Source organism: Bolinopsis microptera, chromosome 2 (assembly GCF_026151205.1).
Source record: "Bolinopsis microptera isolate Bmic1 chromosome 2, MBARI_Bmic_1.0, whole genome shotgun sequence".
NCBI classification, from domain to species: Eukaryota; Metazoa; Ctenophora; class Tentaculata; order Lobata; family Bolinopsidae; genus Bolinopsis; species Bolinopsis microptera.
The window spans coordinates 22,497,568-22,515,040 of NC_087073.1; the positions used below are offsets into that span (position 1 = coordinate 22,497,568).

Sequence of the window (17,473 nt, forward strand, 5' to 3'; positions counted from 1 at the left end):
CGTCATCCGAGTGAAAGGGAATTCCTTGCTGACCATTTCTATACTTGGTAATCATAGCACTATTGAATTTCAATTTTGGGAACTGTGAGCGTAAGCGTTCTAGAATAGACTTTAGGTATGGATTGTCTGCTACTGGCCTTGTGTTATGAAAGCCTCCATTGTAAGCGTAGGGAAAGTCCCCGTAATATGCAACTGCCCTATTCTCAAACTTATGAGTATAGTGGGTTTCTATATCTAACTTGGCAGTGTCAACAAACTGAAAAACTCCTCGACTCAAATCTTGGTATGGATTGATAGAGTTGCTCACATCATTGTCACCATTTACAGAGTGTTTGGGATTTTCCAAATTGATAATTTCTGCTGAATGTTCACTGTCTTCTGCTAATTTGGATAGCTCTTGGGTTAACTCAGAAACAAGATGCGAGGATGACCTATTACTGAGGGGAACATTGATAGACTGTTCACAGTGATCAGGTACCTGGGGCAACACAGGGATAAATGAACCATCGCTGAGGGGAACTTTGAGTGCACTGTCACTTTCTGATAATTGTTTATAGAGAAAAGAAATTTGCCGACGAAGACTATCATTCTCTCTTAATAGAGTTAAACAATTTGAACATTTATCAGTAGGACAAGAGCCGTTGCTGGGGAATTTAACAGAATTCCCTCGATATCTCAGATTGTAATGTCTTGAGCCAACTGGTATTCTAGACATAGTTTATCACAAAAAGATGCTACTGTTCGAAATTTAGTTAATGATTACAGTACCTTTGTAGCACTCCGGAGGATAAGGATAAGTGATGTCTGATAATCTTTAGGTGATAGATGGGAGTAAACTGCTTTAAAAACCGATGTCTGATAGTCCTTAGGATGTCTTTAAGATAACTTTATCGTGCAACAACCATTTACATTGACATACAACCTGTAATGGTCGTTACATTTACCGAGGCATTAGTTCCCACTGGGGGTCCTCAATAAATGTAATAGATTTGTAGTGTTGTAATTAGTTAAAAAGTTTTATGGTCTGCACTCTCCGATCCTGTATCACCCTGGATTATTTTCGGCGTATCTTTGTATATATACCTTCTAGTCAATCTCTTGCTACTCCAAGTCCCCTAGGATATCTGATCTAAAGTTTGTGCTAGTTATATAATATATGAAATATATTTTTGTCTGCTTTAATTGATACTAAATAAAATTGTTGTTTTTTTTTTATTTATTGCTGTGTAAATTTAATTCTAATTCTAATTCTAATAATGGAGGTGCTGCAAATTTTAATACTGTTCTAATCACAGTAGGTATATGTATTAATATTTGGTAAGTACTAAGTAATTATGGTAGAGGATGTTGGTGAGCTGCTGACAAAAGCAGGTTTGGAGGAGTTCTTGGACAATTTCAAGCAGCAGGTTTGAAAGTGTGTAATTCACACCCATGTTATAATACCTTACGAGACATATTTAAATGGTACGAAAGTCCATTTATGCGGTGAAATTTTGGGAGTAGTGAAAGATAAACACTGTCGGTCTCAGTGGCGTAACTTTGCCTGTTGGCGCCCCCCGATCAGTGACGAAAAGTGCCCCCCCTAAAATTTTTTGTGTCCCTAAAAAAAAAATTAAAAAAAAAAAAAAAGGTTGGGTACTTTTTTTCTTGCCCCCCCCCCCCTACAGCTTTTTGCGCCCCCCTGAAGCAAAAAAGGTACCCCAAATATTTTTTTCGCGTCCACCAAACGCTAAATTGGACACGAAAATACACAAATAAGGCGTTTTTTCAGTGAAAGGGCCTAAAATTCAGGAAAATTGCGCCCCCTTATACAGCGCCCCCCCCGCACAGCGGGGTCTGCGGGGCCCTAAGTTACGCCACTGGTCGGTCTCCTATCCCCAAGGATCAACGGGACCGCTTTTTTGGCCGGGACCGGGACCGTGACTGGACCGGGACTGGACAGAGATTAATCCGGGACCGCGCGGGACCGGGATCATAGCTAAGAAAAATGTTACTTTCAATATTCTTTTATCTTATAATGTATAATGGCGTTAGGTGCAGTATTTTAACAATATTTTATGTCAGAAAGTTGGTTGATCAATGTATTGGATTTCTAAAATATTCTACATATGATTTGAGTGTAAAAAAACATACTACTGGCCCAGGTCAATATCATTAAAAATATGTTGTATATTATTATATCTAGGTGAAATATGTCGTGGTTTTTATCACCCGATGGTGCATTTTTGGGCCCCACAATGATCCAAAGTGGCAGAGCCCGATCCAGGGGGGGGGGGGGGGGGGGGGGGGCATGATATCCCCCGTCAGATATGTCAAATATTCATTCATCTGATCAAATATGCGGGAACGTTTTTCATGTCATGTTTTGCCTGTAAAAGACAGGTAAAAGTATTCGTAAACTTTCTCAGATATTTGTAAATCATGACAAAATGTCATGATTTTGGATGTCATGATTTCGGATGTCTTGAAAATATCAAAATATTGCGCAACATTTTTTCAAGAAATAAAAAAAAGGAATTTTGTAATTCTTTCTGGTAACACAGCTTAATAACATATTATTGGATTTTAGTAATAATCTTACATTTTCCCAGGGGTTCACTACCGGGGAATCTTTGATGATATTGACAATGCAAGATTATCCAAAGTTTGGCATTGTGCATACAGAAGACAAAAGAAAGTTGTTTCAAATTATACAGCAACAGAAACAGAGCAAGTCTAAGGACGGCAGTAAGAGAATGTCTTCTGTAATCGCTCGTCTCACTTCATCTGGTTTGTTTTACTTTAACCCTCTATCAGAGTATCTAGTTAAACAAAAAATTTCTTAGTTAAACAAAAATTTCAATTTTATGCCATTTATTACAGATTAAACAAGTTTACAATAAATCAATTTGATATTTAACGGAATCCTAATTCAATGTGCAGTATGGTTGTCACTCTTTAAATAGATTAGATATAGGTTGACGGGGCAAAGGAGTGTGCGTGCTGTTCGCTATTGCTCACACCAAACGGCAACCTAGTAAATGTTTTGTATGAACACCGGTCTCCATCACGATACAAAATTAGGATTGTAGAATTTATTGTATAACTATTAGTGCAGTGGAGGTAGCGGTGTGGTGCATTAATAGAGTGACAGCCTACTGATTTAGAGTTGTTTTTAAGTGAGCATAATGGCCAATGGGTGTATTTTTGGATCTAATGGCAACTTTAAAATTTGTTCTTTTAATCATTTATTAAATATCAGTTTAAAAATATATAAATCTGGAATCTGTTCACTCTGTGAACCAGTCCTATAAAAATTTCAAAAACCCTCCTAAATTAAATATTAAAAACGTCTCAGTAATGGAAATAGTCATACAATTAAGAAATTAACCAAATTCTTAATATCTACCTAAGAGAAAAATACCTACCTAAGTCAATTTCTACCTGTAATACACTAAATATTAGGTTAAATACATAGGTGGTGGAGTCAGCACACATTTACCAAAATCAAATTTGTTTAATAGGAGGAGCCTGTGGGCCGAGATCACTGGATTAAATTTGATGAAGGGGATTGTTTTCAAATGACAGCTGCATTATGTCATAATCGCTTGTGGTCCATGCCGAATCATTATAAGCATGTTGCAGCTTTAGAAGTGCCTTTTTCAGGCGACTTTTAGCAAGGCTAATCTTGTAGGAGTAGTCAAAGAGCTTAAGTTTAGGTGCAATTGTGTTCCAAATTTTGGTGGATCTTGATATAAAGTCATTAGATGGGAGTTGTGAAATGATAGTGGTTTCCTTTCTAAAAGATGACTGATAATGCTGTTGCAGTGATGCTGGGCACCTTAGTTTTAGTATTTTAAAAACTTCCATAAATGTGTGATATGTATATAAATTTTTGAAAGCCAGGATGTTTTGTTGCTTGAAAAGTGGTTTACAGTGCTCTAGTTGGAAGAATGTATGGTCAAGTGCCTGGCTGTCAAACTCTCTTGTTCTTGCACATGTAAGGAACTTGTTTAGGTATGCCTCTTTATCACCAAAGAGGACCCGTACACAGTGCTTCTGAGACAGCCAGATACTTGCTGTCCTAAAGAGTGCTGCATCACCCCAAACTGAGATACAATATGTAATATGGGATTCAAATAGTGTCAATGAAACAAGAAATCAGGTATCAATGAAACAAGAAATTTTTCAATGAAACAAGAAATTTAATTTTAGCACATTTTACAGAATAAAAAGATGTACAACAATCCATAAAATATAATGCCCATTTGGTGTATGACTTTGGGGGAAAGCCAAGGGTTAATTCGAATTAGGAATATATCCCCTAAAAGCAGGGGTGTAGGAAGAGGGGGCAAGGGGGTGCGGTGCGCCCTCGAAAAGAGCCAATTTTTTTGCCTCATTTAGCCCCTTTGCCCAGAAAATTATACGTTTTGGACACTTTCTCAGATAATATAATTTTACCATTTGTATATTATATAATTTTACCATTTGCAGCTAAGCTATCTGTTGGCTGATGGATATTATTAGTATTAGTGGAGAACACTTTGCCTTAGCGAAACATTTTTTTGAAGATATTACTTGAGAAAAAGGCTTAGAAGCAATTTGGCAACAGAGATAATTTATTTTTCTTTTTTAAAACGCAGTTTCAAAAAAGAACAAGAAATGCGGCCGCTTTTCTTTTGTGGATGGCCGCTCAATTTCCCGATCCGTGATGGCGTATTTTATCATATTCCATACCACCTGGGGACCACAGTCTTTACTGGTTATAAGCATGCAGAATGCAGATATGGCGGAGTGACAGGCCGAGCGCCACCAAGTTAATATAATTCCATATTGAATTTGAAAATCGTGTATATTTCTATGTAACCATAATATGCTTATTGTTTATGCAACCTGACACCCGACACGGATCTGTGCAAAATAGTAATACTAACTCAAAATAATAATAGTATGCTATCAATTAGTGCCTAGTGGGATATGTACATGGTGAAATTAATAATGTACTTGGTCAGTTCAGCGCCGTGCTCCAACAATTATTTAATTCACATTATTGCGCAAAATAACTTTGCGCAGGTAGTCACGTGGGCGATAACAGTGCGCGAGGGCACGCACGCTCGCACGCAGGTATGGTCGCAAAGCTACCATATACAAAATAAACCTTGATCGCTAACCCTTGTCCTTGACTCTTTTGTGCCTTCGGCACTTTGAGTCATGGATCGGGAAAAAATAAATCGGGGTTTTACTGTACTAGGAAACATTGTTAGACAAAAAATAAAGCTCATCTAGATATTTTTTGACGTGCTAGGATATTTGGGAGTGAAAATTAAATTTTGATCGGGTTTGGGCATGTTTGAAATTTGCTCAACTTTGAGCTGAAGTAACTTGTGAACTGAATGAGCAATTTCATCATTTAAAAAACATAAGACTCTCTGCCAGAAAAACAGACATTTTGAGAAGCTCAATTTTTGGCTAAAAGTCATAATGCCATTTCTCCGAGCATGTCCAATTAGTTTCCACTTTTCCTAGCACACCCCATTAGTTCCCACTTCTCTTAATATGCCCCATTAGTTCTCCTAAACGTTTGGACATGGCTTTGTCCCACAATGAGTGTGTTTTGTAATTATCATTCTTATTGTCATTTTAAAGGTCCCATTAAAAAAACTAGATTTGTACCACTGTTATACTTGTAGCCACATTGAATTTTGAATCTGTACTTATTTTAAGATACCCAATCCCCAATGCTTAACTTCCAGTCGCAAGCCTGGGACCACTACTAGCATAGTCACAACATCTACAAAGCTGCCATATAGCCTGACTGACAATTTTCTCGACTGACTGACAATGTTTCTTCTTTTTCCCCATTTAGAATACAAAGATTAGTACTTTTAGCTTATGATTAATATTATATTTTGACCTATAGTTTACCTAGCTTAAGAACTGGCCCTACAGTTAAAGATAATCTGGTTGGTGCAATGTCACTAATTAATTATCAAATGATTTAAAATTTGTTTTCAGTCAAAATGGTCCCAAATCTGAATTTTCAAGAAAACAACAAATTTTTTTAATTTAAATCAATTATAGCAACAATTTGAAAAACTTTTTTCTCTATAATAATCATTTAACCTATAAGTTAACCTATTTTCGACCTCAGAACGCAAATCAAAAGAGAAGAAAGAGTCAACCCCTGAACCCACACCCCCCAATAGCACATATTTCAACCGGGCAACGTTTTTACGTCGCAGTTTTAACAAAACAAAAGGCAATGATAACGAGCCCTCCTTACAGAGATCCACTAAACAAAGCATGTCCTCCCGAAATATGACGTCGCGTGAGAGAAACCGCTGTGCATCATCGCAACCTGCTCTTTCTAACAAGAAAATATCGTCTTCCGCTTCAGCTGAAAACATAAACAACCTCAAGTTAAATAACGGAAGCCACCTACTCCGCAAGTCTGCTAGCGGAAAAACTGTGTCGTATCTGGGGAAAACAGAATCAAACCCTCCCATTCGTACCCGGTCAAAAACCACTTCAGTATTTACCAGCTCGACAGACAAAGCAAGACCAACATCAGCGTCTAAAGTTTCAGATAAGATAAAAGTTTGTGTTCGAAAACGTCCCCTGAACCGAAGAGAGAAAACCCGGAACGAAGAGGATGTTGTAGAGATCCCGTCTGGCAATCAGTGCTTTGTGTATGAGAGTAAAACATCTGTTGATTTATCAAAGTTCGTACAGAAGCACTGTTACATGTTTGATAGGGCTTTTGGTGAGGCAGCGGATAATGAGCTGGTTTACTGCAACACAGCTAAACCCCTCGTAGACTGGGTCTTCCAAGGGTAAGTAAACCTCTCGTAGACTGGGTCTTTCAAGGGTAAGTAAACCCCTCGTAGACTGGGTCTTCCAAGGGTAAGTAAACCCCTTGTAGACTGGGTCTTCCAAGGGTAAGTAAACCCCTTGTAGACTGGGTCTTCCAAGGGTAAGTAAACCCCTTGTAGACTGGGTCTTCCAAGGGTAAGTAAACCCCTTGTAGACTGGGTCTTCCAAGGGTAAGTAAACCCCTTGTAGACTGGGTCTTCCAAGGGTAAGTAAACCCCTCGTAGACTGGGTCTTCCAAGGGTAAGTAAACCCCTCGTAGACTGGGTCTTCCAAGGGTAAGTAAACCCCTTGTAGACTGGGTCTTCCAAGGGTAAGTAAACCCCTTGTAGACTGGGTCTTCCAAGGGTAAGTAAACCCCTTGTAGACCGGGTCTTCCAAGGGTAAGTAAACCCCTCGTAGACTGGGTCTTCCAAGGGTAAGTAAACCCCTTGTAGACTGGGTCTTCCAAGGGTAAGTAAACCCCTTGTAGACTGGGTCTTCCAAGGGTAAGTAAACCCCTTGTAGACTGGGTCTTCCAAGGGTAAGTAAACCCCTCGTAGACTGGGTCTTCCAAGGGTAAGTAAACCTCTCGTAGACTGAGTCTTCCAAGGGTAAGTAAACCCCTCGTAGACTGGGTCTTCCAAGGGTAAGTAAACCCCTTGTAGACTGGGTCTTCCAAGGGTAAGTAAACCCCTCGTAGACTGGGTCTTCCAAGGGTAAGTAAACCCCTTGTAGACTGGGTCTTCCAAGGGTAAGTAAACCCCTCGTAGACTGGGTCTTCCAAGGGTAAGTAAACCCCTCGTAGACTGTGTCTTCCAAGGGTAAGTTTGATTTTCATGACTCTTGTTTGGGTGGGTGTTTGGGTGAGTGTTTAAGTTGTTTTTTTGGGTGGATGGGAATATATCCTCCAAAAGGAAGGGTTGATTGGAATCGGTGGGTATGTGAATTAGGGTTTTTGGATCGGTGGGTGCGTTATATAATATGTCATGGTGGGTGCTCTGCCTGCCTAGCTGCGGTATGGCAACCCTGGGAGAGGTTGCCGGAGAAATCAAAGTGTAAAGTGGAGGATGAGGGAGATGAGTCATAAATGAACACTTAAGTGCCTGCTGGGTGTGGAAAAGAAAGATGAGCTAAGACAACGTGTGAGTAGTCTCTATGTCACTCCGGTTTGGTCTAGCTCCTCTGGCAAAAAATGTCTCTTTTTTGTCTCCGAAATTATAGCAGTAGATACCAGGCAGCAGCTAAACTAGAGCTGCATTTGGAAACCTGTTTACCTGTTAAGTTATTTCTAGTGACGATTGGGTTTAGTTGTAGTTTCAAAAGCTAATTAGGTAGACTGGTTGGGTTTATAATTATTTTCTCAAACTACCCTGTCTAGGAAAAGTTCAAATCGGGTTCAGTTGTCCGGTAGCCATAATAACACCTAGATAAATAACAAATTTTTCAGGAACAAAGCCACTTGTTTCGCTTACGGCCAGACGGGCTCTGGCAAAACTTATACTATGATAGGAACTAAGCAGTTTCCAGGTAGATCTCTACGAAATGCTTTAATCACTTCTATTATTAACTATAAATGTTATTTTCATTTCTAAGTGGGTTATAAAATATATAACCTATCATCTGAGGGAGTGTATTAGCTAAAGTAGAACGTTATAGCTCATCAAGGATCAGTCGGAGATTTGTTGCTGCTGAAGATCAGCAGATTATCAAGCGCTTAGTTGAAAACTGTTGTCAAAGACGTTGTGGCAAAGGAAGACAGATGCCGAAATTTTATGATATTTGGGTTGGCAGAAGATTCTGATGCAAGCTTTTATGTGACAAAGTGCTGCAGGAGCAAGTACTCAGCAAAGAAAGACCATTGCAAAGCACTGAACGTGCAGCAAGTACTCAGCAAAGCAAGACCATAACAAAGCACTGAAAACTACTGTAAGGTTTCATATCCCCTGATCATTCTATTGAACAGTGTGCTGAGCAGAAGCGTTGCGGAACGTAACAAGACGGCAGAGGAGGAGACTGTTAAGGGACAAAGGTGTACAGTGTGGACAAATAACTAACGATCTGACCGGATATGGAAGTACCACAATATCTTTTGCACCTTGTCCTGCCACCTTACTACTGCCACCTTACTACTGTTTAAAGTCCACGACTCCTTGCAAACGTTTTCACGCTCTACATAATGTTTAGTTAGTATTACTGCAACTAACCATTGCAGTAATACTCAGCTCCGCGCCTAACTAAACATTGCAGTAATACTCAGCTCCGCGCCTAACTAAACATTGCAGTAATACTCAGCTCCGCGCCTAACTAACCATTGCAGTAATACTCAGCTCCGCGCCTAACTAAACATTGCAGTAATACTCAGCTCCGCGCCTAACTAAACATTGCAGTAATACTCAGCTCCGCGCCTAACTAAACATTGCAGTAATACTCAGCTCCGCGCCTAACTAAACATTGCAGTAATACTCAGCTCCGCGCCTAACTAAACATTGCAGTAATACTCAGCTCCGCGCCTAACTAAACATTGCAGTAATACTCAGCTCCACGCCTAACTGAACATTGCAGTAATACTCAGCTCCGCGCCTAACTAACCATTGCAGTAATACTCAGCTCCGCGCCTAACTAAACATTGCAGTAATACTCAGCTCCGCGCCTAACTAAACATTGCAGTAATACTCAGCTCCGCGCCTAACTAACCATTGCAGTAATACTCAGCTCCACGCCTAACTGAACATTGCAGTAATACTCAGCTCCGCGCCTAACTAAACATTGCAGTAATACTCAGCTCCGCGCCTAACTAACCATTGCAGTAATACTCAGCTCCGCGCCTAACTAAACATTGCAGTAATACTCAGCTCCGCGCCTAACTAACCATTGCAGTTAGGCGCAGAGCTGAGTATTACTGCAATGGTTAGTTAGGCGCGGAGCTGAGTATTACTGCAATGGTTAGTTAGGCTTGGAGCTGAGTATTACTGCAATGGTTAGTTAGGCGCGGAGCTGAGTATTACTGCAATGGTTAGTAACTTAGTTAGGCGCGGAGCTGAGTATTACTGCAATGGTTAGTTAGGCGCGGAGCTGAGTATTACTGCAATGGTTAGTTAGGCGCGGAGCTGAGTATTACTGCAATGGTTCGTTAGGCGCGGAGCTGAGTATTACTGCAATGGTTCGTTAGGCGCGGAGCTGAGTATTACTGCAATGGTTCGTTAGGCGCGGAGCTGAGTATTACTGCAATGGTTCGTTAGGCGCGGAGCTGAGTATTACTGCAATGTTTAGTTAGGCGCGGAGCTGAGTATTACTGCAATGGTTAGTTAGGCGCGGAGCTGAGTATTACTGCAATGGTTAGTTAGGCGCGGAGCTGAGTATTACTGCAATGGTTCGTTAGGCGCGGAGCTGAGTATTACTGCAATGGTTCGTTAGGCGCGGAGCTGAGTATTACTGCAATGGTTCGTTAGGCGCGGAGCTGAGTATTACTGCAATGGTTCGTTAGGCGCGGAGCTGAGTATTACTGCAATGTTTAGTTAGGCGCGGAGCTGAGTATTACTATTCGGGTATGCCTCAGTTTAGCTAAACAGTTGTAATCAATTTATAGTTATAATTGGTTATAAGCAGTTCTCCCATAGGTATAGTTACGCTGGCAGCAAGGGATATTTTCTCCACCATAAAATCTCAGAAATATGGAACCGGTTTTAAAGTTTACGTTAGTTTTTACGAAATATACTGTGGGCAACTCTTCGATCTTATCAACAAACGAAAAAGGTAAGTTGTTAGTCATGGAACTCGGGGAGCCAGTCAACAAGTATCCCATTATTGTGCTCGGTATCAGTGTACAATTATCCCATTAAATTGTGCTCGGTATCAGTGTACAATTATCCCATTATTGTTCTCGGTATCAGTGTAAAAATATCCCATTATTGTGCTCGGTATCAGTGTAAAATTATCCCATTATTGTGCTCGGTATCAGTGTACAATTATCCCATTATTGTGCTCGGTATCAGTGTAAAGTTATCCCATTATTGTGCTCGGTATCAGTGTACAATTATCCCATTATTGTGCTCGATATCAGTGTACAATCGTCACATTATCGTGCTCGGTATCAGTGTAAAACGAACCCATTATTGCTTTATTGTACTCGGTATCAGTTTACAACTATCCCATTATTGTGCTCGAAATCTGAAATGATAGTTAAAATGAAGTTGTTGAATGTAAAGTAATACTTATATTCGGTACGTTATATAATCTGTATTAAATTGTATTATATTATCAGGTTAAACGCTCTAGAGAACGCTAAAAAAGCTATCTGTATAGTTGGTTTGACTGAGAGACTAGTTAACTCCCACACCAGTGTTATAGACGTAAGTATTATAACAAACTGCACCACTGCACTACTGCACTACTGCACTACTGCACTACTGCACTACTGCACTACTGCACTACTGCACTACTGCACTACTGCACTACTGCACTACTGCACTACTGCACTACTGCACTACTGCACTACTGCACTACTGCACTACTGCACCACTGCACCACTGCACTACTGCACTACTGCACTACTGCACTACTGCACTACTGCACTGCTGCATTACTGCACTGCTGCACTGCTGCACTACTGCACTACTGCACTACTGCACTACTGCACTACTGCACTACTGCACTACTGCACTACTGCACTACTGCACTAATGTACTACTACACCTCCGATATTTCTGTATATTGGGTATGAATGGGGTACATTTTTTGCTGAACTTTCGGATATCCTTCGTTATTGCGGCTTCCTTCGAATCTCCAAGGAGTTTAATGTTATTTTAAAAGTGACTAGATTATTCACGATTTTCTGAAAACCTCCCTTCAACAATTTCCCGCCCTGTAACTCTGTAAAGCATTAGTTTTCTCGATATGTCTTCGGGCCGACTACTGCTTAGCAACAACGTGCTATATATCACACTAGAAGCTCGCTAATTGAAAGCTATATTCGAGGAAATTTAAAATCAGGTATTTTTTAATTTATTTCTTTCATATCTGCTCCATACTGTAAAAAGTGGGGGGGGGGGGGGGGGGGGGGGGGGCATCAACCTCATAAATACTTATAATTCCCTACGATTTCAAAATAGGTATAGGTATTTATGTATATTTATGGTTATATTTTAAATGTTTTGTTGTTTTTTTCAGTATTGTTCCCACTTTTAACATACTATATTCAATTCTAAGTGTTTAAAAGTGTTTCTACTGCATGAGGGGGTTGATATAATCAAGTTTTAAAACCAACTTTTTGGGGTTGCCTTTGTTTACCTTAAACTTGGGTTTTTAATTAATACATGATAATACACCTACACACTATTTTTCCTGTTTTTTGATTCTTTAGACCTCTTATATTAAAATATTATTCGGACATAAAATCTGGACACAAAGATCTCTCTGATGTTTGAGTGCTGAATCGGTTCTGCTTTCGATTCGTTAGCTGGGTAAATTGATAACACCTTCAGTGATAATAATTTCATCGCAAGATTCATAAATCTTCTTTTGCTTACTGTGCATTGTGCAACCCATGGAGTTTGATCAAACAAATTAATGCAGGTCATGATCATGCCGTAAAGTTTACGTTTTTCGTAATACGTCAGTTCAGTTAATAACTTTATCGGGTTTATCCTTCTCTTGTTGATTGCTTGATCTTGAATTACTTCACCACTTGTCCTCGCTTGCTCATTCATTTGGCAATCCCGGGATCCGTACTCTACGGCGTTAGACTCTAAGGCAGCTCCGTACAAAGCGGCCGGTTTCAAAGTCCGGCCGCACCTACCCGGCCCTTCGATATACAATTTTGAAATCGAGGGTTCCCCTTTGTTATGCGATCTTGGAAGGCAAGCTTCCCCTTTGTAACACGAGCTCGGAAGCGGGAGCTCTGCCTTCTAAGGTTCGTATCGAGATCGACTCGGACTGAAAATTGTCCAAGTCAAAAATTTTCAAACTTTTTCTGGAAACTATTTCTATTCATGTTTTAAGCAACCCTGATCATTATGAGCCAAAAATATTTTTTCGGTTTTCAAAGTCCGCACCTACCCTTCGATATACGATTTTGGACTCTAGGGTCCCCCTTTATTATGCGATCTCGGAAGGCAGGCCTCCCCTTTGTAACACGAGCTCGGAAGTGGGAGCTCTGCCTTCTAAGGTTCGTATCGAGATTGACTCGGACTGAAAATTGTCCAAGTCAAAAATGTTCAAACTTTTTCTGGAAACTATTTCAGTTCATGTATCAAGCTACCCTGATCATTATGAGCCAAAAATTTTTTTTCGGTTTTCAAAGTCCGCACCTACCTTTTAATATACAATTTTGGACTCGAGGGTTCCCCTTTAAAGTCCACCAATGTCCGTCCGAGTCCGCCAATGTCCGTCCGGGTCCGCAAATTTCCGTCCGAGTCCGCCAATGTCCCAAAAAACACGTCCGTTGTCTCATAGAATCCAAAAAGGACAGGACATAGGCGGACATAGACGGACGTGACACCCCCCCCCCTATAATCTTCACTTTATGACCAAAAACAAGCCGATAGCATAAAAAAGTATCAAGATAATGGTGATGAGTGATGAGACTGCCAAAATGAACTAGAGGTTTGAATTTGTTGGAGGACTCGTACAGCCACCGTAAATGATAAATGACAATCAGTTATTTAACTCATTAACTAGTCCCGTCTTTTTGGGGCACCCTGTTGTTTACTGTTGAGTGTATATCAAATCACTACTTTCTACTTCTTAGTCCTCGAGTAATATGATCCATATTATTATGATGTATGCACTTACTTACATGAAAATTTCCATGTAGTAACCTAGTAACCTAATCGTCTCAGTACAATTTATGACCAAAATTGAATTAAGAGTTCTGATCCGTGTAGGTGGGGGGGGGGGGGGGGGGGGCCGGGGTGTTATTTAAATATATTATCATAATAATCGTACAAATATTCACTCTTCAGTTGGGGGGGGGGGGGGGGTGTTATTTAAATATATTATCATAATAATCGTACAAATATTCACTCTTCAGTTAGGGGGGGGGGGGGGGGGGGGTGTTATTTAAATATATTATCTTAATAATCGTACAAATATTCCCTCTTCAGTAACTAACCTCTTTCAGTTGGTAACCATGGTAACTCTTCAGTAACTAACCTCTTTCAGTTGGTAACCATGGTAACTCTTCAGTAACTAACCTCTTTCAGTTGGTAACCATGGTAACTCTTCAGTAACTAACCTCTTTCAGTTGGTAACCATGGTAACTCTTCAGTAACTAACCTCTTTCAGTTGGTAACCATGGTAACTCTTCAGTAACTAACCTCTTTCAGTTGGTAAATCAAGGAGGGAATAGGAGGAGTAGTGGTAGTACGAGTGTTAACGCAGAATCCTCCAGATCTCACGCTATCTTACAAATAGAACTGAGAACTGAATCTGATACCCCCAAGGGAAAGTTAGTATGTTAATTAGTATGTTAGTTAATTAGTTAATTAGTTAGTATGTTAATTAGTTATCGGACTGTGCGAAATGTTTATTAGTAATACTGCTAGTACTACTAATGAATGAAGAATGAGAGTTTCTGTTCAGCAAATGAATCAGTAATTGTTATGTAGAAGTGCAGTGTGTAATTGAGTGTAATGACTCTGTGTAATCCATCTAGCTGTATGTGGGAAGGGTGGGGGGGGGGGGGGGAGGGGGGAGGTATCAATATATACAGGTATTATAATATAGACACGGAACGCGAACGTATAATTTGACCGGCAATAATTTCGGCTAGGAACAATATTTTTCCATGGGATCAAAAGCATCCAATAGATATATCACTCCCCTCAACTAAAAATTTGATTTTGAGAAAAATTTCCATGAAGACCCCCCTGCCCCCTTAACTATAACAGGATGGCCCAGAAGTAACTGCCCACACGCAACCCTTTAATAACTTTAAAGTTAACTTAAGTTTAAGTTAAAGACCCTTTTAAGATATTGCAGATACGTGATCTCGGTACTTCATCAGTGATTTCGTCACCCAATCAGTAATCTCATCGGGAGATATTCGCTAGCCAGCAACAATGAGACTCATTAGGCGGTAACGAGCATGTTGGTGGATGATGATCTGATCACTTTGAGTGAATACTGATAGTAGAGAGGTTGGGCCAAGATAGCCCACGAGAGGATAGCATTGAGATGCCTACCTCTGGGGTGTGGCAACCCTGGGGAAGGTTGCCGGTGAAATCAGAGTGAATGGTTAAGGATGGTGTAAAAAGTGACATGAGTCAAGATGTTGACTCATGTCACTGATAGACCTGATAATGACGTTCTTTAAAACTGAAGAAATTCGCATTATAGCCCTTCGGTTGCTGTCCTATAAGCAGTCTCCAACCAATCAGGGCATTGATTGAGTGAAGATATTACTGATTAAGAGCTGGATCACGTATCTGTAAGATCTTAAAAGGGTCATAACTCGGTTAAATTGTGGACAACCAACTTGAAATTTTGGGAGAGCAAAGCCCGTGATCTTCCTCCCTGTGATCACGGGCTTTCTAGTATTATATTATGTGTACATAATATTTTCCCCCACAAATTGACATCGCATCCCTAACAAAGTAACAATCGCTACTTTTATCTGGTATTCAAATATTCTTGATGAAGTGTGAATAATATGAAGATTGCAGATAATAGTATGTCGATATTATGTTAATATCCCCTTTTCTCAGGTTTTCGTTTATAGACGGTCTGGCTGATGTTAATATCCCCTTTTCTCAGGTTTTCGTTTATAGACCTGGCTGGTAGTGATATTATGTTAATACCCCCTTTTCTCAGGTTTTCGTTTATAGACCTGGCTGGTAGTGATATTATGTTAATATCCCCTTTTTTTCAGGTTTTCGTTTAAAGACTTAGCTGATGTTAATACCCCCTTTTCTCAGGTTTTCGTTTATAGACCTGGCTGGTAGTGTTAATATCCCCTTTTCTCAGGTTTTCGTTTATAGACCTGGCTGGTAGTGATATCCCCTTTTCTCAGGTTTTCGTTTATAGACCTGGCTGGTAGTGATATTATGTTAATATCCCCTTTTTTCAGGTTTTCGTTTAAAGACCTGGCTGATGTTAATATCCCCTTTTCTCAGGTTTTCGTTTATAGACCTGGCTGGTAGTGATATTATGTTAATATCCCCTTTTTTTCAGGTTTTCGTTTAAAGACTTAGCTGATGTTAATACCCCCTTTTCTCAGGTTTTCGTTTATAGACCTGGCTGGTAGTGTTAATATCCCCTTTTCTCAGGTTTTCGTTTATAGACCTGGCTGGTAGTGATATCCCCTTTTCTCAGGTTTTCGTTTATAGACCTGGCTGGTAGTGATATTATGTTAATATCCCCTTTTCTCAGGTTTTCGTTTAAAGACCTGGCTGATGTTAATATCCCCTTTTCTCAGGTTTTCGTTTATAGACCTGGCTGATGTTAATATCCCCTTTTGTCAGGTTTTCGTTTATAGACCTGGCTGATGTTAATACCCCCTTTTCTCAGGTTTTCGTTTATAGACCTGGCTGGTAGTGATATTATGTTAATATCCCCTTTTCTCAGGTTTTCGTTTATAGACCTGGCTGGTAGTGTTAATATCCCCTTTTCTCAGGTTTTCGTTTATAGACCTGGCTGATGTTAATATCCCCTTTTCTCAGGTTTTCGTTTATAGACCTGGCTGGTAGTGTTAATATCCCCTTTTCTCAGGTTTTCGTTTATAGACCTGGCTGGTAGTGTTAATATCCCCTTTTCTCAGGTTTTCGTTTATAGACCTGGCTGGTAGTGATATCCCCTTTTCTCAGGTTTTCGTTTATAGACCTGGCTGGTAGTGTTAATATCCCCTTTTCTCAGGTTTTCGTTTATAGACCTGGCTGGTAGTGTTAATATCCCCTTTTCTCAGGTTTTCGTTTATAGACCTGGCTGGTAGTGATATCCCCTTTTCTCAGGTTTTCGTTTATAGACCTGGCTGGTAGTGTTAATATCCCCTTTTCTCAGGTTTTCGTTTATAGACCTGGCTGGTAGTGTTAATATCCCCTTTTCTCAGGTTTTCGTTTATAGACCTGGCTGGTAGTGTTAATATCCCCTTTTCTCAGGTTTTCGTTTATAGACCTGGCTGGTAGTGAACGAGCAGCTGATGTTAGCGACACAAGTAAACAAACTAGGATGGAAGGAGCTGAAATAAACACTAGTCTTTTAGCTGTAAGTTACACCAAATACCTCTGAAATGTTTAACATGTCTGCTAACAGTGACGCAATACATATTATTCAAATTATCCACAGGATTTGTTTCCCTAACATGAATATTAACAGGCATACGTTCATCGAGGTGTGTGATTATGTTAAAATAATCGTAATTTTTCTTCTAAAATGAAATGAAATGTTTAACCTTTGTTTGTGTTCCATTATTACATGATATGAAATGTGAAATATGAAATGTGTAACTTGTAATGTGTATATTTCCTAACAGAGTATAATAAATGAAGATAATTTCTCCATTAGTTGAAAGAGTGTATTCGGGCCCTGGATCAAGAGTCAAAACACACTCCTTTCAGACAGAGCAAACTTACACAGGTACTGTTAACTGTTACTTTTAATTCTTAAAATCAGTGATGTTTAGGAGGATCTAGTTATCTTGCTCTAGTAG

The 17,473-nt window shown here is 39.8% G+C and overlaps 1 protein-coding gene across 3 annotated transcripts in view; it reads left to right on the top strand.

Annotated features, from left to right (window-relative positions):
- Positions 1-1,246: 1,246 nt before the first annotated feature.
- The window catches only part of LOC134811487 (kinesin-like protein KIF2A), a 53,427-nt gene continuing 37,200 nt past the window's right edge, over positions 1,247-17,473 (top strand). For all 3 annotated transcript variants that reach the window (XR_010159817.1, XM_063818332.1, XM_063818331.1), the window contains exons 1-9: positions 1,247-1,406; positions 2,592-2,769; positions 6,131-6,812; positions 8,279-8,358; positions 10,449-10,584; positions 11,093-11,180; positions 14,154-14,275; positions 16,923-17,028; positions 17,329-17,400. Coding sequence is in view for 2 of the 3 variants with exons in the window: in XM_063818332.1 (XP_063674402.1) it covers positions 1,335-1,406; positions 2,592-2,769; positions 6,131-6,812; positions 8,279-8,358; positions 10,449-10,584; positions 11,093-11,180; positions 14,154-14,275; positions 16,923-17,028; positions 17,329-17,400 (1,536 nt within the window). In the remaining variant the exon portion in view is untranslated. The remainder of the gene's footprint in view (positions 1,407-2,591; positions 2,770-6,130; positions 6,813-8,278; positions 8,359-10,448; positions 10,585-11,092; positions 11,181-14,153; positions 14,276-16,922; positions 17,029-17,328; positions 17,401-17,473) is intronic.